The sequence below is a fragment of the Pezoporus wallicus genome, unplaced genomic scaffold (assembly GCF_028554395.1).
Source record: "Pezoporus wallicus isolate ANWC-B61680 ecotype Strahan unplaced genomic scaffold, APGP_CSIRO_Pwel_v1 scaffold_7107, whole genome shotgun sequence".
NCBI lineage: Eukaryota > Metazoa > Chordata > Aves > Psittaciformes > Psittacidae > Pezoporus > Pezoporus wallicus.
In genome coordinates this window covers 8,069,255-8,095,423 of record NW_026642114.1, presented here as the reverse complement: position 1 = coordinate 8,095,423, position 26,169 = coordinate 8,069,255, and the positions used below count along the sequence as shown (strand labels likewise).

At 37.6% G+C, this 26,169-nt stretch overlaps 2 protein-coding genes across 8 annotated transcripts; one reads left to right on the top strand and one right to left on the bottom strand.

Annotated features, from left to right (window-relative positions):
* The first annotated feature begins 391 nt into the window (after positions 1 to 391).
* On the top strand, positions 392 to 14,753 carry CAPN10 (calpain 10). Of its 7 annotated transcripts, none has more exons than XM_057427071.1 (14): positions 392 to 410; positions 767 to 846; positions 930 to 1,135; positions 2,445 to 2,576; positions 2,922 to 3,154; positions 4,395 to 4,612; positions 5,160 to 5,301; positions 6,712 to 6,878; positions 7,412 to 7,695; positions 8,186 to 8,388; positions 10,031 to 10,286; positions 11,344 to 11,543; positions 12,121 to 12,166; positions 14,372 to 14,753. In XM_057427071.1, exons 3-14 carry the CDS (start codon positions 992 to 994, stop codon positions 14,399 to 14,401), a joined length of 2,055 nt encoding a protein of 684 aa, XP_057283054.1. In that variant the 5' UTR covers positions 392 to 410; positions 767 to 846; positions 930 to 991; the 3' UTR covers positions 14,402 to 14,753. The 7 variants fall into 7 exon arrangements, with proteins under 7 accessions (XP_057283054.1, XP_057283055.1, XP_057283052.1 ...); XM_057427072.1 differs by having other exon boundaries at positions 394 to 410; positions 770 to 846; XM_057427069.1 differs by lacking the exon at positions 392 to 410 and adding an exon at positions 426 to 483.
* Positions 14,754 to 16,192: 1,439 nt separating this feature from the next.
* Positions 16,193 to 25,438, bottom strand: LOC130608896 (cytochrome P450 2J2-like). The gene is made up of 9 exons (XM_057427305.1): positions 25,259 to 25,438; positions 24,064 to 24,226; positions 23,404 to 23,553; positions 21,862 to 22,022; positions 20,431 to 20,604; positions 20,064 to 20,205; positions 19,275 to 19,462; positions 18,314 to 18,455; positions 16,193 to 16,557 (listed from the first exon to the last, which is right to left on the bottom strand). Exons 1-9 carry the CDS (start codon positions 25,427 to 25,429, stop codon positions 16,379 to 16,381), a joined length of 1,470 nt encoding a protein of 489 aa, XP_057283288.1. The 5' UTR covers positions 25,430 to 25,438; the 3' UTR covers positions 16,193 to 16,378.
* Between the last annotated feature and the right edge of the window lie 731 nt (positions 25,439 to 26,169).

Here is a 26,169-nt window from a genome sequence, read left to right as displayed (position 1 = left end):
TGTGATCTTCGCTGTTGTGTCGGAAAATGACTTTGTGAGGGTTCACAATTTCTCAGGCAGTTTTTGTCACAATCTTGGCTTCGTTTTCCTCACCCTCCTAAGGTTCAGCTAAGCTAGGTGACCGTTAAGCTTTCCTCCTCCTGCTCTGAGGAGGAGAACGTTCAGTTTCTTCCAGCTATTCCTGAGTGCATAACACCGCCCAAAATCGCCGGCCCCGCACTGCCGAACACCCCTGCCACCTCCTTCTAGCGGCCACCACCGCCGGCCGCGGGGCACGCTGGGACCTGCCCTCCCCTGCTCCGCAGGCCGCGTCGGATTGGTGGTGTATGCACCACGTGCTCGCCTGCCGCCTTCTCATTGGTTAGCGGTACGATCCGTTAACTGCGGGCTGGGCGAGAGGCTGAGCGGCGGTGAGTGTGTCCGGCGTTGCCGCGGTAACGGCAGCCCCGGGCATGGCGGCGGGGCGCGCCCCGTGGTGGGGAGGTTGCTGCGCTGGACGAGGGGGATACGTGTGCAGCGGTGGCCGGGTTGAGGCCCGTTGTGGTGAAGGGGGTCGTCGTGTGTGTGTGTGTGTGTGTGTGTGTGTGTGTGGCGAGGGTATGTCTCGAGAGGAAGAGGAGGTGTGTGTGGAGAGCCCCTTAATAGGGGTGGTGTGAGGGAAAGGGGGGGGGGTGGAGGGGGGACTTGTGGGGAGGGTGTGCGGGGCCTGGACTAAGAAGGCTTCTGGTGTAGGTCACCTCAGAGATTCCCCCTTTCTCTTTTCCAGCAGAGCGGGGGACCTCTAGGGTGGTATCAGGTGCTGAAAGAGACCGGCAATGGCGTGGTGCAGGGTGCTCCGCGGAAGGAGTAAGAGACTTTTTGTTCCTAAATAAGTCTTTGCTTTTTGTTTCTCAGTTACAATTCCCGAGTAACGCTCACTTGTGTTGTAGGTTGGTGCTTGGCAATATAGTCTTGGAAATAGCCGGCAAAGCTACCTAAGACTGTGTTGAAAATGCTGGGAGAGAAAAGGCAATTAATTGTGAAAAGAGACCTTTATACAGACCCCACGTTTCCAGCCAGTGATACCTCTTTATTTTTTGATTATTCTACCCCACTTGCACAGTTCAGAGGCAAGATCTCTTGGTTGAGACCTAAGGTGAGTTTTATGGTATAAAAGACTGTGATTTTAGCAGAACTGAACTGTAAGGTAGTAAATGCTGGTTAGCAGTGAGTGAATGGTTTTGGGTATTTTAATTGTTTAGAAATACAGAAGTGATAAAACTGATGAATGTCAGTGTCGGCGATACGGGAGTTTCACTGTTTAATTCTGGGTGCTTGTTTGTAGGTTTGATTTAAATCCTGTTGAACTTTTGGATTTCATGGCACTAGTAGAAATTCAGATATTTTATGTTTCATTATGCAAATAATGTGCATACCGAGTTAAAAAAACAGCGTAAATGTCATTCCCAAATTTTTCAATTATTGCATAGCGGTCTTGAAAACAAATAACTGGATTTTTGAGTTTTCGGAAAGATACTGGTTTTTGTTTTTTTTTGTGATTGTTGATTTCTTTGAAAACATGAAAGAAAACTTTTTTAAGGTTATAATGTCATATGACTTGTATTGCTTTTAAACTTGCAGCTGGGTTTCAGAGCAGGTCATGTGAGAGCTAAAAAGTTTAGAATGCGTTTTTGCAGTACATTCCTTTAAAGTGTTTATGATACCTCCTTTGTGAGGAGGGAAAACAAAAAGGATATAAAAATGTAACGGAGAAGAGACATATGTTGGTTTTAGTGGTATTGTTTTTCCTTGCCTCCATCTGGGGATAGCAGTAGAACTGTGGTAGAGCTGACAGAAATGGCCAACAAACTACTTTGTGGAGCCCCGTGTGCAACTTTCTGCTTTTGTACCTTGCACCTTGATTAGTCCTGAGGGCTGATCAGTTGATTTCCATCTCCTGCTGTTCTCTCACTCTTAACACATGGGAAAACTCATTTTCAGGTCGAATTAAGTGTTCAGGACTTTGCATTTGGAGTTAACCTCTTTTGCTATCAAGTAATCTATTTGCCCTAGGAAAGGTTTTTCTCTTATGCTAATTTGGAGATTTTTGACACTTGGAATGTGCAGTTCAATCTGAATGGCATCAGTTTTATCACAGTTGTTTGTATGTCCATTAAGGAACTGATGAATTATCTTGTCTTTCACTTCTTGTTGCCTCTGCTAAGGCTGCACATGTTGGTGACATTTGTGTACTAAAATTCATGTGGGAACTAGATTTGCCTCACACAAAGTGCCAGTAAATTAGCCACAAGGCAGTAATTTGTTACTGCTTGCTTAGGCTGTGTCTGAAAAGACAATTCCCTTATTTTTTGAGATGTCTCTGGAGCCCTCCCATTCCCTGAAGCACAGACTTCCTTAGAACATCATGCAGGATTTGACTTTCATTCCCCATCTTCTGATTTTAGGACATTTGTTCTGCTCCTCGGTTATTTTCAAGCAATCTGCAGGATGTGCAAGTGAAACAAGGGATATTGGGAGACTGTTGGTTCCTGTGTGCCTGTATAGTTTTGCAGAAGAGTAAATACCTACTGAACAAGGTATAGAGAAGATGCTTATTTCATGTTTTGTAAGGTGTTTTTTTTTCACCTAACTTATATTTGCATATTGTTCTCAAATCCCAGGCCTCCGTGAGTATCACTTTTGTCATGCTCAGTTTTACTGTTTTTGATGTGGTATTTTTCCTGTGATTATTTACAAATGGTTGATATTCAGTATATTTAAACTGGCTTTGCTTATAAAAGCCCCACCAACAAACAACAAACAAAACCTGAACAACAAAAACAAAAAACAAAACCCCAAACAAACAAAACACCTCCACCACCACCACCAAAAAACAACCTGGATCACAATTATTAGTCTTCATTTTGGGTTTTGCCGTCTAGGTAATCCCTCCAGGTCAGCCCAGCTGGACAGATGAGTCATATCAAGGCTGCTTCACTTGTCGAGTTTGGCAGTTTGGACACTGGGTGGAAGTGACCATCGATGACCGTTTGCCTTGCCTTGGTGGTAAACTCTGCTTTTCCCAGTGTCAGACCGAGGATTTGTTTTGGCTTCCACTCTTGGAAAAAGCTTATGCAAAGTATGTGAATACTGTTATTTGGGCAAGTAAAGGGAGGTACAATACAATACCTTCTGCTTACTTATTTTATCTGACTCTTTTGGGCATAGACATATGTATTATTCAATAGAAAGTACAATGGCTGCTAGCTTTCCCATACTGGGCTGTGCAGAAGTTGTTCTTTAAGCTGTAGATCTGTAAGGTACAATTCTGGTTGCATATGAGGTAAGATAGTGTTAGGGAGAGAATTATGATGAAAAGTAAGAACTGCAATGAATTATTGGGATTCAAATGACGTTCATTAAGCTGCTATCCATTGGTAATATAATTTATTAAAGGGAAGTATTTTGCTAGTGAGGACAGCAGTTGAGGACAGTTGAGGGATCAATGGAAAGCAGAAAGTGTGCAAATGTATTAATGGAAAGCAGCAACATTTAAAAGTTTATGCTAGTTAAGGCTCTGGTTGTGTGAGTTTCATTGCTCACTTAATATGATAGTTTATTATTTTGAGAAGAAAAGTTTGTCTTATTAATGTGTTTGAAAATGTAGCTATTTCATGTTATATGACACATCCGTCAAAATGCTGTTCAGGTGAGCAAAACAATTTGGACACTAAGTGTGCTGGTAAGATAGACATCGATGTCCAAGAGAACGAGGACAAAAGGTAGTGGTTGCCAGCAGAGGGCAGAAAAAGACCTTAGGTATGAAGTAGTTCAACTGTAGAAGCATTGAGCAGTTGTGAAGAGGCAATGGCAAGTTAAAGCTTCTCTATAGGTTTGAAAAGTAGTATTCTTTGTTTTCTGTAGAGATCTTATAATTCTATTATGGTCTTGATTTCTTTTGCTGTCTTTTGCATCTGCTACATCAGGTAGGGTAGTCGCTCGATTTACTTAAGCTGTTGTATGAAGTGCTACTGTGGTGGCTTATGCAGAGTGAACAAAGAATAATTGAAGAGAAAAAAATGTTATACAGAATGCAGTTAGTGTATCACACCAGGTGATACAGACCATGGTTAATAAGGTACAAGTAACTGCTACTTCTAAATTATAGCAGTTTCTGTGTAGGATAGAATGAATTATAATAAACTTCCCATCAAACAGTGGGATTTTTGATGGCTTTCACATTCTTTAGGTGATGTATAAATAAAATAGTATGTGCTTTCTCTTGTCTGCTTGGGGATATGAGGCAGGGTACAGTCGTGATTGTGATACAGAGTTGGGTTGTATGTATGTAAGAGCTACGTTTCTTTAGTTCTGTTTGTAGATTTTTTTTTTTATTTTATTTTTAATTTTTTTAGAGTGCATGGATCTTATGAACAGTTGTGGGCAGGACAGGTGGCAGACGCTTTGGTGGATCTGACTGGCGGAATTGCTGAAAGATGGACCCTAAAAAGCCCTGGAAGAAATATGGAGAAAGAGAAGTCTGGCATGGTTTTGGAGAAAGATGTGTTTAGAAGATTAATGAATCTGAAGGAACAGTGTGTAATAAGCTGCTCAGTCCTCGATTCCAGACAAGGTAATAGACATTTTTTAAGTAAATGTCTCTATTGAACAGGGTTCAGAGCACAAGGCAGCCAGCAAATGCATGGTGCTGATTCTAGTACCATATGAGTTTTATGGTGCGTTTTTATGTAAGTCTTGGATAAATAAACATTTGAGGATGTTACTGAGCTCAGGATAGAGGGTGCTTTTGTGAAGTGCTTTTTATATTAGATACTAATATGGTCACTTCTCAAAGACAAACACGCCCCATACCTCCCCGAAATGCTATCTAAAAAACAACCTTAGAAATCCCAATAAATTTCAGCACTGAGAATTTTGTAAATGTTGGAGATCAAGTAGTAAGTTAATATGCTTTAAAATTTCAATTTATTTTATTTCTACATAGTCACAACTATAGTGAACTGTTCAGGGTTTTTTTATGCTTTTTTTATACAACTTCCTTTTGTCTCAAAATTGCCTTCTTTCACAGGATAGTTTAATGTCATTCATTGTAAAATGTGGAGCAGGTTCTTTTGTTTGCTTTCAAATACCTTTTTTTTTTTTTTTTTTTCCTGTTTTAGGTGCAAGCGAACTAGGAGAATTTCATGCCTTTATTGTGATAGACATGTTGAATGTGTCTGAAGTGTCAGGCAAGGAAATCTTTCTACTTCGAATACGAAACCCTTGGGGGAGGCGGTGCTGGAGAGGACCCTGGTGTGAGGGGTGAGTAGGTTTATTTTCATTTGGAAATTCATTTGTGAAAGTAGTGAAGCATGAAGTGCATCTGTGTATTGCGTAGGCAAATACTGCTAATAGGCAGCCCATTGCTTCCAAGGCTGGGCATTTTAATTAGTTCTGGTAATCTAGATTTCTTAATAAGTTTTGATGTTTTGGTAAATAACAAAAAAAAAACTTTTTGCAGAGATAAACTTAAGATGTTGGTGGGTTTTGGTTTTTTTTGTTTGTTTTTGGTTTTTTTGTCTCCTAATTTTGTGGTGCTTTTTGGTTGTTCTGCAATTGATCTAAGTATCTTTGCTTGTGACTGTGACTTAAAAGTAGCCACTCGGCTTTACTTGGCTCTTTGCATTTGATCTTGTTTCAGTTGCAGAAAACAAGCAAAGGAGTATGTATAAAGCAAAATATAGCAGAAGAGAGGATGCATATGTTTGTTTTTCTTGTGTGCTCTCATTTCTGGACATTAATATGGGTGGGTGAAGCTGGAATGGAGTGGATACAAAGAGCAGATAAAAGGTAGAAATGCAGAAATATGTTTAGCGGTTCACATAGCAAAGTAACAAGAATGAAAGGGCAGACCCTACTAACTTATTTTGAAAAGTTAACATATTTTGACTGTGCAAAAGAACATGCAATTCTTGACCCAAGGAGCTGGCTTTCAGCATTAAAATGTGGTAACATTACCTGAGGCTTAAGTTGATGTATTTTGGTTTTGGCAGAGTTTTATATATACACTTGGTCTCTTGTAGTTTCTTTGCAAAACAGTAAGCTGCCATGTGGTTTCATAGGATAGGTTTCATTGTGTGGCTTTAAAGCCCTGTTTTGTTCAAGTACAGAACTGTTCTTTGTTGTTAGTGCAACAGTAAAAATGTTGAAAGTACTTTTCATGAGCCCTAAAAATTGGAATGTTTAAATTCTTGGTTTATCATGACTTAGCCAGCAGAGGCGTGGAGATAACCAACTGCTTCACACAGATGGTGTTTTTTTGATGTTCACTGCACAGCATTAACATTTTTTTTTCAGAGGAGTCCCTGTGCAGCTTGCTTTAGTTTTTTGTCACTATTTTGAGCAACTGTTAAAATCTTTATTTTGCTCTCTCACTTTGGACTGTACTGTCTGTTGTTAGCAAAGTAGCTGTTTCACCTAGAAGTGTGCTCTGTATCCAATCTGGCATAAGGTTCTTTCTAACTTTTCTTTGATACTTTGTGATTCATACTTTCCGTTATCCCTCTTGCTGACTAGCAAGGTGTATACAGAAATATTCAGTGCAAGAATTTGACTATGAAATGAAGAAACCTCTTCTTATTGTCATACTCCATAGGATAGTTGATATATATAACATTGTTCTAGAACTTTATTGGGCAAAGAACTAGATGTTAACTTTTGTCTTATGTGTAGTGGTCAAGGATGGAGTCAGCTCGATCCAGTCGTTGCCTCAAAACTGCTCTCACAGATCCAAGAGGGAGAATTCTGGGTTGATGAAGAGGAATTTTTCAGGGAATTTGATGAGATTACCATGGGCTTTCCAGTAAATGAGGAAGGACAACTTCAGAGCCTCTCTACAGGTATGGTATGAGAAATATCTTTCTTGTGCAAATAATGTTATGTATTGGGAAAGACTGATTTGAATTGCAAATGGGTGCAACTATACCACAATTTCTCAGTCTTTCCCATTTGTTTAGACCTGTAGGCCTTCCCTTTCCTACTGGGAAGAATAGTGGGAAAAGAGGAGTTTGAAGATTTTTAGGTATTTCTCTGAAATCTGGTTACTTCTAGTTTTGTGAGAGATTAGTGTTCTCAATCTAGAAGGCTGTTGTTCTGGATAGCCTTGTAATTTTTATTTTTTGAAATGGGAGATAAATTTCATATTTCTAGAATCAGTTTCTTCTTGTAAATATGTCATCAATCTGCTAGTATCAGCTGTGACCTTAATCTCATGCCTCTCAGTATTTCCATTATAAATATCTGCTTGGAGAAAGTGTAAGGGCTACAACAGCATGTTTTCTTGGGCTTGGGGACCTTTGCTATGTATCTGTTGTAAAAAATTAAGTAGCCTCTGGTGTCTGAAGTCTGCCCCATGTTTTTCTTATTTTGCTAGGGAAAGTGCTGTATCACTCTCAGAATCTCTTTGGATCCTGGGTGAGAGGCCAGTCTGCTGGTGGCTGCCGTAACAACAGCAGCTTCCCTACCAACCCTAAGTTCTGGCTGAGAGTCTGTGAAAAGAGCGAGGTGTGCATTGCTCTGCTGCAGAAACATAGGAAATACCATGCTGACTGGGCTGGAAGAATTAAAAATCTGACTCACTTAGCAGAGGAAAATCTATCTTTGACTGAAGGCATACAGGGGAAGAATTACCAGGCTGTGGGATTGCATGTCTGGAAGGTAATATGGCAGCAACATTTTTCTTTTTGCAAATAGAAGTTTTAAAGCATTACTGAAACAGCTGAATAAAATAATTCATTTCCGGTGGCAGTGATATGATTCAGCTGTTCACATCTTTTACATCTCTGATTTATGTTAGAATGATGTCTCAATGCAGTTACTGTCTGTAAAAACTATTTATGGACTAGTACTTTCTTCTCATCACTAAGTGCCAAGTAGCAGAAGTTTTTGGACTGTGCCACACTAGTGCCGAAACTTAACCTGACATTTCAGGCTGATTATGTGATGACACTTTGTAAATTTAGCCCTCCTGAATAGTGACTCTTCCTACTGCTCTTTGATGTCCAGCTTATCTGCTGATACTCTGTTCCTTACTTGTTTTCTTTTGTAAATGTATGCATGTTTTAAACAATACTTGATTGTCTTTAGTTTTAGTAAAAACCTCCTAATTTTTCCTAAACCACTACACATCATTATGCATCTATTCTAGGTGGAGAAGAAACGATTTAATCTTCCAAAGACCCTCTCTGCTCCCCCAGTTGTAGGTACTGTCTGCCATTCCTATGACAGAGAAGTACATGTATGCTGTGACCTCTCGCCTGGGTTTTATCTTGTTGTTCCCAGCACTTTTCTGAAAGATGCAGTAGGGAATTTCTTGCTTCGAGTATTTTCAACAGGAAGGATCTCTCTCAGGTAGGTTTAAACCAGAAAACTTCTTACAGCTGTTGACATAAATATATGAAGTATAGCACTAAGCTTAAATGTTCAAAATGTGTAGAAGGGTTGTGCGCAGTACCAAATCACAGTGTTTTATCTTTGAATTCATGCAAGTAGTGTTCTATCTCCTTGGATTTTACATTAAGCTGCTAGAACCTCTTGTTAAAATATCAGTCAGCAGGAGTCAGATGAGTAGCAGCCTGACTGTAAATTGCCACCTCATGTTTTGAGGAAGTGTGTATTTGGTAAAAGAACTGAAGAAGTTTCTGTAGGACGTGTTTCTCAATATGTGGAAGTTCTTTCTTAATGTATGGAAAAAATGAAGATGTCCCATGGAAGTAAAAAGCAGCTGTTATTATTGCAGTCAGCGACAGAAAAGAGGAGTAGTATGTTATCATGTATGTCGGAAAACATTAACAGATTGCCTGACATGTGACAATGTTATTGGTGAGCAGTACAGCTTCAAATGCAAATGGAGTGTCAGCAGGGTACTTGGATGGCATAATGACCACAGCTCGTAAATTGTGACACAAAATAGACTTTTATAAAAGGCTTGGAAAATCTTTTCTTTCTGTTTAACGCTGCTTGCTTACCCAACAGAAAATATCAGCAATGGCAGTAAGCTACATGCAGAGGCAAATCATACTGTTGGCAACATGTTTAAAAGCTCCTCAAATTTTTAAATATTCTGGTAGCAGACTATCAGCTCACATCTCCTTGGAAAGAAGGTGGCAAATCACACTGCAAAGCCAGAACATGCATTAATCATTTACTCTTGAATTTGGAAGCAAGGTGGCATCAAGTTCTAGACCAAATAAAGGTCTGCAAAATTGAGGCTAATTTTGCTGTATGGGTGCAAGCTGTGTATTACTTACTGGCAATATATTTAGTTTCTGGACATATGAAATCTGTAGAACATATTGCTCTTTCGGTGATGGTATAAAATTCCTCATACTGCTGTTATGTGTAACGCTTGCTCAATGTGAGTCTAGAATGAACAGCCTATTGTAACATCTGTTACATGGTCTCAACTTGAAACTTGGAAACAAGAGCAGATAATATGTTTCAAGTTATGCTGAAACATGGTTTCAAATGTTGCACAACTGGTAATGATACTGCTTTGTTCATATGGCTGTATGAAGTGTTGCTGGGCTGGATTGAAATAGGATTAACAATACAGAGATCAAGTCAGGTAGAATGGTAGTTTCCTTTGATTAAAGAAGGTATAAAAAAGAATGCAGTGTAATCTTTGGACTTACTGAGCTGCTCAGATATACTCCAGAAGACATTGTCAGTTGTGTCACTTTTGAATAGGACAAAATAGCACAGGGGTATTGAGTTAAAATATGTAAGATACGTTACTTCATGAATGTACAAAAACCTTACCTTGTTTTGGTGCATGGTTTGTATTCACTGTGTTGTTCTTGTGGAGTTCTCTGAATCATCTAAGAATTTAGAGTTGTGCAGTTCTCTTTTTCTCCCTACTGAAAGTTTGGAGGAATTGTATTCCTGTAAGTTTATGTAATACTAGTTAGTTTTTGTGAACTGGTGTACTAGATTTTGTGAAACCATGCAGGTTTTATACATCTTAGTTTCTTTTCTCTCTTGTATTTGATAGTGAGCTAAAGCCACCTCCCACAGATGGTACCCTCTGTGAAGAGCTCCCAGCAGGTGAATGGGAGACAGTGCAGCTGCATGGATGCTGGAAAAATGGGCAAAGTGCCGGAGGCAGCAGGAACTTCCCCTCCTTCCATACCAATCCCTGCTTTCCACTCTCAATTCCTGCAGGACCAGGAAAAAGCAGTGTGAAAGTTACCCTCCGTCAGCACTGCCAAGATAGCAAGTGTTGTCCAATAGGTTTCCATATTTTCCAGGTAAGATTTCTGGTCAGTTTGATTGCTCATTTGCCAAGTTTGGGGGTAAGCCTGTTGGGCAGTTCACTGCCCTTTGCACTTTGCAAGGGACCTGCCACTTCTTTGAGAAACACAGGCTGATCCTGTGAAGTATTGCCTATGAAGGATATGGAGTAACTCCAGTTACATAGTGTAGTAAACCAGACAATTGGCTTCACTGAATCCTTCCAATGTTCTAAATTAGTTTTAGAAATTATGAACTCTTTTGAGGATTTGCAAAAATTTCTGTCTTGGTGATTGAGGAGCAGACTTTCTGGTGATTCATCATAAAGACTTACTTTCTTCATCTCTAATAACTATTTATTTGTCCATTGGCAAGTTGATGTGGGATCTGCAGACAAGATTAGAATTCAGAAGGGCTGTCATATGTTGAACGGATGATCTGAATGAAAACAAGCTATCATTTGGTGTAGACAAATACACATTCTACATGCATGTGCCAGTACTCAACTGCGTAAACGTAGGATGGGAAGCTTCTGGTTGGGTAGCTATATTGTGGGGAAAGCTAGCTTTATTTTTTGGAAACATGCTCAAAAAAAGGTGTTGCTTAACTGGAGAGTCTGGAACTGAGCACTGTGAATGATCATCTAGCTTCAAATATACAATATGTGAAGAAAGACTGGCATTTTCCATGCTTCTAGGAGCATGGAAAGTCTACTATGAAACTTTAGGATAGGAAAGAACACTAGAAAGAGGTGGGGCAGTCTGCTCACCATATCCATGAGGTGAAAATCAAGTGCATTAGGCTGCAGCAAGGGAGAGTGAGGTTAGACAGCAGCTTTTGAACTGTGTGGGTAGTGGGTTGTATAAATTGTCTACAAACATACTAGGAATGATTTATATGTACTCAGTATTGCCATCTGGATTATCTGACTGCCTTCCCATCCTTCTCTTCTGTAGTTCTTACAGAAGAGTGGAGTAGATAAGGAACATAGGATACCATGGCATACTAGGAATTTAACAGTGTGAGACCTGAAATAGATGCCAAGATAGCCATGTTTTCATTCCTCTTTTGCAGGTGCCTAACAGCAGCTGGAAACCACATACTTCCTCTTTTCTACACTTGGAGCCACTAGTTAGCTGTGTACCTCATTGCTATTCACAGGAAGTAAGCCAGCTTTGCAGACTTCCTGCAGGAAGCTATTTAATTATACCTTCTACCTACTTGCCTGATACAGAAGGCGATTTTACAGTGGTCATAGCAACCAAAATAGACAGGTAAAAATCTCTTGCCTTCTATTTGCGTTTCTAGTCTTTTTAATGTATGTATTACAGGATATCTGGAAACTAGCTGTAGTAACATGTTCTTTGACCGAAGATATATGTATTTTTTTAGTCTTTATTGCTGTTGTGTTTCAAGCACTGTTTACCACTTTGATCATTGGAAGAATGACTAAAAAAAAGAAGCTTTTGTTAATCTTCTTGCATCAGTTGCTGAGTAACAGATGTCTACTGCTGGAGAAAATGGCACTAAAGCAAAGAATTACCAGCTATATCTGGATGTTAGAATTTATGCTGAAGTTTCACTAAGCTTTTTAATAAACAGGGTTGTTTTAGAGAAAATGCAAGGAGTAGCAGGCCTTATTTCAGATAGTTCCTCCCAGTGCAAATAACAACAGGTCTGAATCGGAAGCTGTAGATTCCATAAGAATTGTAGTAAGATTCCATGAGGGAAAGGATGTGGAGCAAATCCTAGCATAACAGTCCTCTCTTTTTTGAAGTGGGGTTAGGATTGATGTTTACAAGATCCCCCAATGCTTTGTGCAGAAATAAGTGTGGTTTTGGTTTCCAACAGGAAGCGCATTCACAGCCGGGAGACACTTGGACAAGTATTGCAAGAAGTAAGTGATATATTTTTAATTTCAATTGTTCTAAAGGTGTTGCTGAGGCATCCTTGAGGCTTATGTATTAACTAATATTGAGAGTCAAATACTAGTGGACTGGACTTTGAATGTTCTTGCTTACTTGCTGCAAACTGATAATCAGTAAAGTAGTTAATATTTGGGTTTTTGTTTTTCAGCCAGAAAGCTAGCATTTATTAGCAGCTAACAAAGTTTTGTCTTTTCATACCATTTAGATATCTGGAAGCTTCTGTATAACTATTTGCCGCAGAAAAATTATGGACTCAGTCAGAGATCAATGTGATCAGACAAAAGCCATTTATTTATAGTGTATCAATCTTTTCTATACTGTTTCTCTGCCTTGGCTTACAATAGCTTGCTGTATTATAATCGGATAGATTTTCTTGTAATACACCACAACTACGGTTGCATTTACAATAGCTCGCTGTGTAATATTTGGATACATCATCAATAGTTTGCTGTAGTATAAGTAGGTGCATGTTCAATAGCTTGTTTTATGATGATTGAATACATATACAATAGCTCAGTATACTATGCTTTGATACATATTCCTGCAGCACACAGCAACTAGTAACAGTAAGTGTATGAGAACTTAACCTTTAAAATTTGCTAACGGTCCACTATTTTGTATCTTAGCACAGTCCAGTTTCTTCTTATCTTGCTTGCAGTGCTACTTTTGCTTCCTTACCCATGTCTTCCTTCATCCTCTGTTCACGTTGAGCTCCATGTAGGCACTTGCTGACTTGGGAATGTGGCCATTCTTTGCTAAAAGTCCATCCACAACTATTTTATAAAGTCATTATTTATCCCTCAAATCGTTCCTCAGTACCTACCTCTGCTGTGACCTCTGTGAGAAATGGGACTGTTAGTCCTGAGTAGTGGTGGAGTAGTCATACTTGACTTGCTTTCAAGAGTGTAAACACTATCTGTGTATTTGGATATATTTTGATGTATTCATTCTTCATGTCACCACAGACCTGCTAGCTTTAATTATATATTGTATTCTTCATCTGATTTGCTTTGATATTAATTTGGGATTCTATGTATTGTGATCTAGAAATTCTAATGATATTATAATGTTATAAAGACTTGAGAAAACACAGCAAAAAGAGAAGAAAAGCAAGCAGGCAATCCAGAAATTGGGTTTCACCACACTAGAGTTTAGGGATTTTTTTTTTGTTTGTTTCTTTACCGCCAGCCCATACATTATCCTCTCATTGCAGTCCTTCTTTGAGTGCAAGCTGTTTGGATCAAGTTAATGCCACCTATTTAGTATTTTGGTATTTCATTTTGTTTGATTAGATATACATGCAGTATTGAAGGGTTAGATGTGAGTGCTGAGTACCTAATACTTAAGGTGTTTTTACTGGGTGGAGAGGAGAATTCAATTATTTCAACAGTTGTTTAGAGATACTTGATTTGGTTGGTGGATCAAAGCAAGCCCTTGATAATATTTTGCTTATTAAGTGAGAACAAGAACATCTAGATACTTGGCCCTTTCCTTTGAAAAGGGAAACTCTTAGCAAAAAACATCTTCACCCAAGATTAGAACTGGTTTACTAATTTTCTTAATCTAGGTCATGTTAACCAATGATTACATTTTGTCCTTAAACCCTAACAAACAATATGGAATTTGGGTGCTTCACAAAAATGGACAAAGACCTGTATGTACTTTCCTCATGGTGCTTGTCATTTTAATATTTAGAAGCTGAAGTATATAATGAAGTCCTTTATTGCTGCTGTTTTGGGAGCAAAACATTGCAGGACCATTATTACAGAAGGAATATATTCAAAGATACGTTTCTTATATTAGTCTATGGAAACGGTTGGACTTGGGCAAAGGGTTCTTCCCGACACCAAGAAACAAACCATTTACAGTCTTCAGGACTTGAAAACTGGAGGAATTAAGAAATGGAAGTTACAGGTTTCTTATCAGTGGCAGAAATTAATGTCTGAATCTAATCTTCAGTAGCATTGGCTCTTCTAAAGAAGATAGGAATTATGAGTTTTAATTTTTTAAGATATTTCATGGGAGAAGCTTTCATTGTGTCTTTAACTTCTAAATCTTTATTTTCTCTGATCTACTTTAATTCTTTATTAATGTCTTTTCTTTCTTGACAAGAAAGGCTAACTCATGAAATACTTTTTTTTTTTTTTCCCCCTGCACTATTTATTTTCTTACAGATTTCATTTACAACTGTGATGAAAAGGTAATGTGTAATTATCCCACTGTTATTCTGAGAAACACCAGAAGGCGCAGGAATTCCTCAGCTCTTGCTGTTTTCAGTTTTCAGTGGATTAGCAAGAAGAGACTCTTACCCCAGCTGTTTTCACTGGTACCAACTGTCAGGCCTAAAGCGACTTCTTTGTAGAAATACTTCCTTAATCTTGTACACTCTGAATATTTGTTCCTCCCATGTTTTTTAGAACCAGCATTGTACAGCAAATGATAATGTACCTCAGTTTTTGAAAAACACAAGTGAAGAATATGTGCATTGATCCAAGCTACAAGTTTTGGAAGAAAACCAGGAAATGTATGTGCATAATGAAATAATAATTTTTTTTGGGGGGGGGAAATAATAAAAATCAAGCTTACAGAGTAACTTCAAGAGACCAAAGGGGTGAACACAGAGGAAAGAAACTGGAGTGTTTTTCAGGTAGGACATACCTCAAGAACCCCAAAATACACTGGAATAGAGAAAGTCCAAGCTTGTATCCTACACTGCCAGTCACGTTGCTGAGCACTTTGTCATGGGTCCTTTATCGAACTGTGCAAATGGTGGGTTGAAAAGGAAGATTTCCTTGGCGAGTTTTCCTTTAATGAACACCACAAAGGAAAAAGATAAGACTTGAAAACTTTTGTTTATGGGCTGTCACATCAGACTGCTTTTGTAAATCTGTACAAATGTGTTTTATGCAAGATCTTCCCCTCCCCGCTGCCCCCTGTAAGAAATACAATGTTTAAAAGATTTTTCTTAATTTATGGTTGAAAGTATTTCTTATTCAGGAGAATATTTTTAAATGTTATATTTTCTTCAATAAAAATTAAGTAACATTGGAAGTTTTAAAATGTCTTTTATGAAAAAGCAAAAACTCTCAATGATTTCAAGTCTGCATTTGTTCTGCAGTAGCAAACTTTACAGTGTGATGGAGGCCTGGGGTTTTCACCAAGTGGAAGGGAATGATTGGAAATACCTGAGAGGAGAATCAAGTCTCCATTAATTTTGTGCCTGAGAAATATGTAAAATTCTACTTCTGCAGCCTACCATCATTTATGCTTGCTCCTCTTGAACATTGAAGATTAAAAGCATCTAAGATGCTTGCAGCTGAATTCTAAGTAGTCAGAACTTTCCACATCTATTGTGGAATGATGAGACAACAAAAGAAAACACTGTAATAAATCCCTCTTGTGCCGGCTTTAACAAATGTTGACACCTTTGTTTATTTTCTTAGTTTCTTGAAAGGCTGTTTCTTTCCTTTCAGATAGGAAATTATTGGAAGAAGGCAAAGCTCATGAAAGAGCCTGTATCTGAGAGTTGTCATAAAGTAGGAATCAGATGCTGAGAAAATTAAGAAAAAAAAAAAAGTGCAAGGATTTCTAAACGGCTACGATTAAAAGAGGCCCTATTGTGCAATCATTTATGCATGTATGAAGTTTATACCTTAATATATGGTATAAACTCCTTTATGGGAGTGTGAAGGAAAAAAGAGTCAACATAAGTGTGAGAGGTAAATGCAAAAGGATGTAAGGAAAGACCTTCTGAGAACACAGAGGAGTAACAGCATAATGTAGAAATGTTTATTTACTTTTTTTAAAATTTTTATTCAGGTATTATTGCAGCATCAGAACAGTTGTGCCATTTTAACAGTGTGATACCTGACCAAGCACATATGCAAGAGACTCTCAAATCCTACATCTAATTCATTGCTACCATGAGTGTGAAAATCCATTTGTTTGATAACATATTATTGTGGTCATGGATATGCCTATGATTATATGAGCTTTGGCAAGTACACTTATTTTAATTTCAAGAAGCTCAGCTACATATCAGTCCTAAGTAAAACTACGCCATAATAATTTGCTATGCTGAGCCACCTGCATTTGAATGCAATTGAGATAGTGATAGTGTTTTTAAAGTATCTGCGATTACTGACTGGTTGAAGTCTCTCTGCATTGTAGCGTGTTGCAGATTAGCGTGGAATAGCACAGAGTTTATATGGATGTGGCTGCAGTATTGCACCTAAAATGTACTTCAAATTGATTTCCTTTACTCCCTCGGGGAGCTGAAATTTGAATGCCCGAAGGAGGTTGGTAAAGAAGATGAACAATTCAACTCGTGCCATCTGTTCCCCCAAACATACGCGGTGCCCTGCAGAAGAAAGGGAAACAGAGTTAGTTGTATACAGTTAAATTCTGGAAAAAAAACTTAGAACAAAATTCGACTGAGTTCCATGAATAGTGTTAATGTATGATAGTTATTTCCCATTTACTTCTGTAAGGACAGCAAATGCTTTTGGAGGTGTGGGGAGACACGTATTTAACTGAGAAACTGTACATCTCTAATTATATCAGTCTTTTGGTTTGGGTATTTTTTGCTCCTACTACACTTTACCCCCTCCAGAGCATAAATGAGGTTTTCCCTTTCAGTTTGTGCTTCTTATTCTGTGAGCGCCATGAATTACTGCTCAGTTAAGCCAGGTTTTAAAAGGCTTCATGTATTTCAGTGTCTTGTCTTTGGTCCTTGAAGAAGGAGGACTGGAGCATTGTTGGGTACAATTCTGAAGCTAAGAAGAGGGGTGTGATCAGGTTTTCTTCAGCAGAAATTAAGGTGACTACACTGGATCCTTGTAGCCAAGTATCTCTAACGCTGTCCAGGGCAGATACGTAAGCTAAGGGAATGAAATGTAGGTGTGTGCAGTGATGTACAGACTCAGTGACTCATTTTGGCATATTGTTTTCACAGTGTATTTCAGTATGTGCGTGTAAATATATATATATATATATTCCAGACTAAAAAATAAAATATAGATATTTGGGGTAGATAAATATTCAGATTAGATAAACAGAAAACTACCAAAACAAGTTAAAAAAGAAAACTTCCTATGCTGGGTTGAAATGGTAGCCTAAGTCAGTTGTCTTGATTCACGTAAACTGGTGGACATTTGGTGAGTAAAGGAGGTAAGATGCCAAGTACATGTTTTGTAAATAGATTTTAGGATTTGCAGCCAATTTGCGCAGATGGTTTTAAAATCTGGGTTTACTATGTTTAATTTGACTCCTTACATTAGTATACTATTTACTTTTTATCTACAACAAATGTATAATAATATAATCTGTCACAGTAACAAAAAAATCTCAGCTGTTTCCCAGTGGTTTTATTGTTAGATTTTTTTATACTTTATTTTCCAGTAAATAATGCCAGCTTCCTGCATTGTGCTGCTTTTCTTCATAATCTGTTTATTGGAGAAACTGGTTGTCTAGAGAAGCCCTCTGAGTTATGTTTTATACTGCTTTTCATTCTTCCTACTGCCCCATGTCTTTGAATCACTACCTTTTGTGTTGTAAATAAGGTAAGTTTTACATCATAATGTGCTTTTTTAAAGTTAGAATTATTTTTTTGTAATTGCCTTATATTCTTGTGATAAGATTGGATTTAGCTAGTTTTCTGGAGTTACAAGAGAACGTGGTGCCAAACTATTACTGTTGGATTTGGGAGACTGAGTTTTGGTTTCCTGCTTTATCACACATTTTATTCGTCTACTTTGACAAGTCAACTTACTTTTGTCTTTGGGTTTCCTGTTTGTAAGGTGACAATAAATCAATTTTATGATTCGAGAACTTAATGCATTAGGAATTAAGGACCTCAAATACCTTTAGGGTAGAAACCATACATACACCTAGGAAAAAGCATGATGTCCTGTAGCCATACTAATACTCTGAATGTATGAAAAAAATAAAATGCAAGATAACATTTGTGGCTCTTACAGTACAACTACTGACTTTAAATCTTTGTGTCAAATATTTTTTCATAAAAGTATGTTTTTAAGGTTTTAGAATTCAGAAATAGTGTGTTGGTCTTGCTGCACAACACAGCAAACAGAAATACACAAGCATCAGGGCATTACCTGCTGAGAAAGGTAAGAATGCCTCTTTGTTCACAAAGTTGCCGTCCAAATCAAGGAAGTGGTTTGGGTTGAACTTCCAAGGGGTCGCCCAGTGCTCGGAGTCATACACAACAGAGTGCAGGTTTGGCAGTACTAGTGTGCCCTGCAAGAAGCAGCAGAGATTATATTTTTCATGTACAATTGATCTTTTTTTTTTTGACTTTTCTCTGATAGATAATACACCATCCTGTGCCTGCAGCCCAGTGTTTGCAGGAAGCTCATTCTTTTCTTGTGCACATCGAGGCACGACAAACTCTTGTATCTTCTGTTTGTCATAATGTATTAGGTGTTTGTCTAAGTTATTTTCTGTTGGGATTCCTGAAAGTGTCTTCATGTCTAATCTAGAGGGAGCTTGGATCATTTTGCATACTTGTCAGACTAATCATAGCACCTTCCTTTTTGGAAGGATCTTTCAATCCCATCACATGAATTTTGTGCTTAATATATTTGGGACATTCATATCATGCCAATGTGACTGTCAGATGTCTTGCTGCCATGTTAAGCATGTGGGGCTTTTGTGTATGTGTTTTTATTTTGTTAGGGATGACAGTGGGTTGCTCCAAGCTGCTCCCTTATGTGTGAAAGTTAGCTGGCTTGATTTGCATTAGTCCTCATTTCTTCATCATTCCTTAAAATGCATGTTCAGCTTTAGTACTCGGACATCATCCATATTGGACTACTGAGAAGAAAGACTTCAGTTCTCCCTATGTTTGCTACTTGTGCTGTTAGCCTTTCCCCAAGATTTCTTTTGCATCTGCTAATGTAGACTTAGCCTCGGTTCAAAGCATTCAGCTTTGTTTTGTGTCTGTGACATGCTACCACTGCGCTCTATGCAAAGTTAGGATTTACAGAAGCTAATGTCATATAAATAGTAAATATTAATAGCCTAAAGCTTAAAGAAGCGTGGAGGTATGCTCTGTACCTTCTTAATGTGAAAACCCAGCAAAGTTGTATTCCTCATGCATTGTCGAGGGACCCCAACAGAAGTAACATTGCTGTACCGCAAAGCCTCGTGAATCACAGCATTTGTATAAGGCAATTTCTTGCGGTCTTCATAACTGATGGGATGGGAGGGCTCCAGAACAGCCTCTATCTCTCTTTGAACCTTTTCTGCAGAGAAATGAAAATATTTTAACTTCCTCCCTGCCACCTTTTCCAGCAGATTTCTGTATGAGTATGCCTAGGAAAAAAAAAATAATCATGTTGCTCTGTTGGGTTTAGTTAATCAAGAAAGTGCATATCCCCAAAGCACAAGATGATTTCTCATTCAAGACATATCCCACTTGGTGATGACAATAATACAGTCCTATGTTAAAAAAAAAAAGATTAAAATTTGAAATTACAGCTCTAATTTATAATATGTTTATAAATATGCATCAGAGCTGCTTTTTTTAAAGCTTTTCCACTTTGAATGTTAGGAAGAGACTATGAAATGTCTTTAGCTTGTTATTCTGTCTTTTCCATCCCCTTCTACTGTGATAAAACAGTGGCTGCTACCAATACTAATTTGTGCTAGTGTTGCCTCAGTGAACTGATGGGGAAAGCACATTTGTTTCATTTTCTATATTTTAATTCTTGATGTACCACCATTCATATTAATTATTAAGGGTGATTTTGATTTACTGCATGTGGCTGAGCTAGTACTTAAATCATAATGAACATCATTCATTAATGGTGAATGCAGTGTTTTCTGATAATGCCTTTTGCTCACCTTGTATTTCTGGGTATTGTATCATATAGAGCAGTGCCCAGAGAAGGGTAGTACTTGTTGTTTCTGTCCCTCCAAGCAAAAGATCAACTACAGTCTGCACCATATTATCTGTATTAAATGTAGAAGTAGGGTCGTCTTTAGTCTGTAGAGTATATTCATAAGAAGATTATGAAGTGGGTAATTTCAGACATTTTATCATTCACATAGAAATTGTCAGTATTTGATGAAAACAATGAACAGCCTATAACAAAAAAAAAGTGAATTGCTAAACACATGAAGCATGCATATAAAAATTCTGTAGCAGTTACTTGAACAACAGGTATGTGTAGGCCAAGGAGAGGGGAGAGTGCAATAAACAGATACTTACTTTTGTTATTTGAGCTAGGTAGAAGTCGATGAGATCCTGTGAAACACCTGTTTTCTGTCTTTCATGAGCTTGGACCTCCTTCATAACTAAATGGTGCATGAAGTCATTGTATGCAAACACTTTCTGATGAGGTCCTGGGAGGTGGTGCATAAGCCATGGGAAAGCATCATACATCTGTGATTTTAAACAAAAGGGAAGAAACAAGAGCTCTTATAAACTGACAACCCAATTCTGGTTTCCTGATAAGTCTGTGAAGTCATCGCCACACATGGGCTCCTAATTAGGATGAAAGGCAATAGATGCTAGTCAAAAAGATCTTAAATGTTGGCAACAGGTTTCTGGGAGTCTGTGTGAAATCTTTCTTTGGAGACTTGTGAGTTGACCAGAGAAGTCCCTAAAAACAATCTGATCCGATTAGGCCTGCTTTGAACATGACATTGGATTAGCTGACGTGCAGAGGTCCTTTAAGTTGTAAATTGTTCTACATTTGTAAGAGGAATTATGAAACCTTTACATTGCCCTCTACTTGAACTTGGAAAACTTGTCTGGTATTTGTTGATGAGCTATTAAGAATATGCAGTGGTCAAAATTGTTGTGATCAAGTTTTCAATATTCAATAATCAGAATTTCTTTCTTTAATATATAAATTGAAGATTGAAGGTCACAGGGAAGCAGGCGAATGATTTTATTTTACTTTTTGGATGCATATCTAATAATGGAACACAAGCTTCTGAAAATGGGTGAATTGGAGTAATTGAAGTGAATCTGGCTCACAAGCAGATTTTATCAACCTTTATTTTTACTCTGGCATATTTTATTTTTCCTAAGACATCTCTCTATGGAAGTGTTAGAGATCCTGGTAGTGTTATGGAATGCTGATGTGTCAAAATCTGCACAACATAATAGCTAGGCTTTCAAGAACTTAAAAATAATCTTCTTCATGTGATGAAATTGTCACCTTTATCTTACAGGAAACTCACATCTTCGTGGTAGTATGAATTACATGAGAAGCAAGATATCTTCTGAAAAGAATAGAACTGTAAAGTCTTAGTTCTTTTTAGCTGCACTTCTGTATTCTTCAGACTAAGTGAAAATAAATTTTAAAAGTTGTTTTCATATTAAGGTTTAAGAATCTTACATACATACTACTCTGCAAATGGTTACTTGTTTGAAATACGTTATATATTTTGGAAATCAGTGAAAACCAGCAGTGATCTAAAATTTGAATTTAAGGACACAAGATTGACTCAGGTAAAGGAGGAATATAAGGCAGTAATGACATATACAAGGTATTTGTTAATTTATTACAGCACAGTGGCTCACAGAACAAGGGTATGAAAATGTCTGGTAATCATCTTTTAGTTTGTTTGTTTCAACTTGTTAAGTGCAAATGCACTTTAAGGAGTAAGAATGAGAAAATGAAAATCTTACCCTGCCCCAGATAGTAGCTTGGAAGTAGATCACAGAATAAACAGCTTTGATAAGTTTGCTGAAAGATTCATCCTCAGTGGAGAAGCGGTGACCAAAGACAACAGCACAAATTATATTTGCAATAGCCTGGACAATGACAGTGTGGGGGTCGAAAGGTTTGCCTGTGAATACAGGAGCTACCATGAATATTGATGCACAGTGAGAAAAAGTAGCTCAGACTCTTTTAGATAAATTTCACACAAGTAAACTTTAATAGAATTGGTTTAATACAAATTAACTGTATGGATTGTAAGAGGAGGGAATCTTTGCTTTCAATCTGCTTTTTGCTGTTGTAGAATACAGTTTTGAGAAGACAAACAGTGGGTCTCTTCTCTTTGACTTGTGGTCTGGGTTGTGTGGAAACACAAGCAATTAATTAGAGCATATGTCTTCAGATCTAGAGGTAGGTATTTTAAGTTTGGCCATTAAAAAAAGAAATCAAACATTTGCCCCCAATCACAAACAAAAAAACAAACAAAAAAACAATTTGAAAGTTTTAATTTCTTAGACATGTTGTAATGACTTCTGTCATTCTGGTTTTCAAGTACAGCTTAACAGTTCAACTACATGTATTTCCACGCACACAGCCCCTTCCCCCTCGACTGAAAAGGCAAAATCAAAAAGGGTTAAATCCAGAAAAAATGAAATTAAGTACACATTAAAATGGCAAGGACAACCTTTGAATTATACTGCTATGTAAAATTTTGGATTATGGATTTCTGACTTCAGTCTAATGCTTGTAGTCCTCTGGGAAAGAGTAAATACAATTACTGAGTCTAAAATTGAGGAAGGGTTGCATGGAAGGTAAAGATTTGGGCTGTGTAGGGACTGGAGTTGATGGCTTGTTCATCTTGTACATTTTAAAGGTCTGGGAATATGTTGCTCTCAGAATAGAAATGGGCCATTTTGCTGTGTCTAGTGAAAGGAGAGCTGGAGAGAGACCTTAGGCAACTTCTCTGTGTTTTCACATGTGTGGAACGCAATGTCCTGAAGGATTTGGCTGTTTGGAATATTTACATTTAATTGCCTTATTTTGACATCATGCTAAAATTCTATTGGTTTCTATTTCAGTCAAACCTTAAAAAAAAATTTTGTTGGAGAACTGAATGATACATTCCTTGCATTGGGGTTTTTCCTCTGCCAAATCCTAAAGTCCTGCTGTCCTAGAATGATTCGCAGCAGGTCACAAGTTGTGTATTTTATGGAGAGCAACATAGGGTTTTTCTGTACTCCTGAAACGTAGGAATTTTCACCAGCTGTCACCAAGACTGTGTTGATAATAAACATTTTTTCACTATCCTTTTTTCAAAAAATAATTTGATGCTGCCTGCTGTGCAGACAAAACATTTTTTTGTTTGTTTTTTGAAAGAATGCAATTAAGAAGCTGGTGAAAGTTCCACTAATATGAAAAATATCTATTACTTGTAAAAATGTATTGTGAAACTTCCCTAATCTACTATATTTCAGAAAAAGGATGAAGTGTTAGTTTTCTAGTGAATTTACCTTTCATGTTTGCAAAGATGTCCACAAGGTGACAGGCCTCTGCTTGAATTTGGTGCTCCAAATTGTTCTTACCGAGTGCCAGAGTTCTTATAACGGTCATGCCAAAGCGTCTTTGTTGCTTCCAGGTGTGCCCACTTGTCAAAAAAATACCTGAAGAACACAGAAGCTTTAATTTCATTGCTGGGAAGGGAAATCCTTTCATGCAGGAAGCAAAATTTGATTTGGGTTATATCTCGCTAACGAAGAAGACACCGTGATTTCAGATACTGACTTTTGGTTTCTACATTAGGTTTTTATGACTGCCAGGTTGCTCATGAATGTGACCCTGGAAGATGAGTGGTAGTCAGTTTTGGTAAGGACAGATCAGCTTTGTCTGTAGATGAGTTCTGGTTTAGAAGTGATACAACGGAAAGGCAATTTCTCTAGTTAAATATTCCTTTGAATCTATTGGAGAGAAAAAAAGTCAGTAGTGTGCTTTATAAGAGGAGAGATTCTTGTTTTTTCCTTTTCTTACTATGCTAGCTCTGCATAGAGCTTTTTTACTTTGTAAGCCCTGTGATGTACTTGTATAGCAGTAACTCATGAACATGTTCATGTGTAGGAAAGCTTCTTTATTCTTTACATCTTGTTTGTATTTCAGTATTTTGGAACATCTTGTACCTTTCTCACCCATCATATCCCTGTAGAACGGGGTGAGAGGTCTTCCAGAAACTTCCTCGGAATGGGTGATGATGCCATCTTTTACTGCTTTGTACCCGTTTAGTACAACCATAGGTGTCTGTCCCATCCACAATGTGTAGATGCTTCCATAGATGTTGGTTAACTGAAGAGTTAATAACAGTAAATTAATAAATATAAACAAGGAGCGCATACATTTAAGTACTTATTTTAAGAGTTTTCTGTAATTGTAACTAGGCCCATTTGCCCTTATTGAGTTGAATTACAGGTTTCAGAAAAAGATTTATTGTTCTGTTGTGATGTGCTTTGGGAATAGAAGATAATTGTACTTTATGGAATAAAGACGAAGGACATCTCTCGGGAGACAACCTCTGAAATTTCATAGAAAGAGAAACAGAGGTCTTCTCTGACAGCTCAGAATCAAAGAACAAATTAATACAGAGCTTTTCTGTTTATTTTATTAACCTAATTATAGATTTTTCTTGCCTCTAACTTCTGAAGAAAGCAAAGACATTGTTTTGCATTCTTTCCTGTAGCTTCCATGTGGTTTTTCACATTTTTCTCTATTGTCTTTCTTCAGATCATATTTGTATTTTTCCTTAAAATAGCTCCTTAAAAGTTCCTTACTTTTAAAAATAATTTAAATTGGCTCATAAAGCAATAGTGCTGTGAACATAACAGCAACAAAATTTTCCTGCTTTTTTTTGGTGATAATCTTTTTGCTGTACAAATAAAAAAAAAGAAGAGTCAGTTTTGAGTATATGTTTGGTTTTCTAATGGAGATGGAACCACATGTGGCCTGGAGATGTTTCAGTGACACTGGTATCAGGCAAAGGAGTTTCTTCTAGAGATGATTCACAGGGCTAGATATCAACACAGAAACAGAGAATGAAACAGCCCATGAAATATCATGCTATTGACAGTGCTTGTGATAATATTATGCATGGGTGTTACTGTATCCAAAAGAGAAAGACAATAACAAGGAGTAAAGCAATTATGGTATTTATTACTCAGAAATATTTTTAATAGTGCAAGGTCCTTGTATTCTCTGAAAGTGGCTGATAATCAAGCTTGAGGTTAAAAAGAAAAAAATTCCAAGTTTAGACTGTTCCTCTACAAAGTACAAGTCAAGTTAAAATAGATTCAGACTGATTTTTTTGACGCCGGTGATAAATACCTTAGCGAGAGTTTCTCGACGAAGTCTGAAGTCCAGCAGCCACAAGTTTCCGATGATGGGGAGGGGAGCTGGTCCTGGAGGAAGCTGGGTGCGCATCCACTGCAGCTTTAGGAACTGCAAAATCAGAAGACACACTACTAGAGCTATAAAAACCTCTGCAATCCCCAACATCTTATTAAAAATTTTGTCACTTTTTAATAACTCTTCCTGTGAAAATTTGGAGTTGCACAGGTGAGTTTGCTGCTTCTGAAGTCAAACTCTGTTTTTGTAAAGAGCCTGTCTGCGTTAGCCCTCTCTCTCTTTTTCTGACAATTACAGTTTTCCCAAGCTGAAGTCCTTAGAAAACTGAAATATGTGGTCCTTTGCAGTTAGCCAAAGTCACGCCTACTCTTTTGTATGATCCGTCATTGTGAGCTGTTTCTTTTTTCACTTAGATCCAGTATCGATACTAAGAAGGAAACAAAATTCTAAGTGCTAATTATTGAACAGTTATCCAAGGATACAAAGGATATAATGGTAATACCTCATGCAGTTTCCTCTAGTTAAACATTAAAATACCAATGATATGTGACTTAGTACTTTTCTTAAATACTGCAATTCTTATGTCGTTTCTTTTGTAGAAGAAGAAACCTCTACACAATGCCTGTTGGTTAGGCTATGGTCTCTGAGGTGAAAAAGAATTGAATTAGTTCAGCTTAAAGCTAAATTAATGTGGGTTTTTTTGTTTTTCTTTTTTTAAAAAAGTGTAAATTCAAGTGTTAGAGTATCTACTTTCCCATTTTATAGTATTCCAGGTATTATGTGGAACACAAATGAGACATTGTTCAGTGCATTGTATGGTGTTTTCTGAATTCATTTTATTTCTCATGGTAAGGATTCAAATTTGCTGTTGCAAATTTTGGTGGCGAAAA

Coding starts and splice junctions, on each gene's coding strand:
- CAPN10 (XM_057427071.1), top strand. CDS start 992: ATGCTGGGAGAGAAAAGGCAATTAATTGTGAAAAGAGACCTTTATACA. Junction 2,577..2,921: donor GTAAATACCTACTGAACAAG/GTATAGAGAAGA, acceptor TTTGCCGTCTAG/GTAATCCCTCCAGGTCAGCC. Junction 8,389..10,030: donor ACAGGAAGGATCTCTCTCAG/GTAGGTTTAAAC, acceptor TGTATTTGATAG/TGAGCTAAAGCCACCTCCCA.
- LOC130608896 (XM_057427305.1), bottom strand. CDS start 25,429: ATGTTGGGGATTGCAGAGGTTTTTATAGCTCTAGTAGTGTGTCTTCTG. Junction 23,554..24,063: donor GGATATGATGGGTGAGAAAG/GTACAAGATGTT, acceptor TGTGTTCTTCAG/GTATTTTTTTGACAAGTGGG. Junction 19,463..20,063: donor ACAATACCCAGAAATACAAG/GTGAGCAAAAGG, acceptor ATTTCTCTGCAG/AAAAGGTTCAAAGAGAGATA.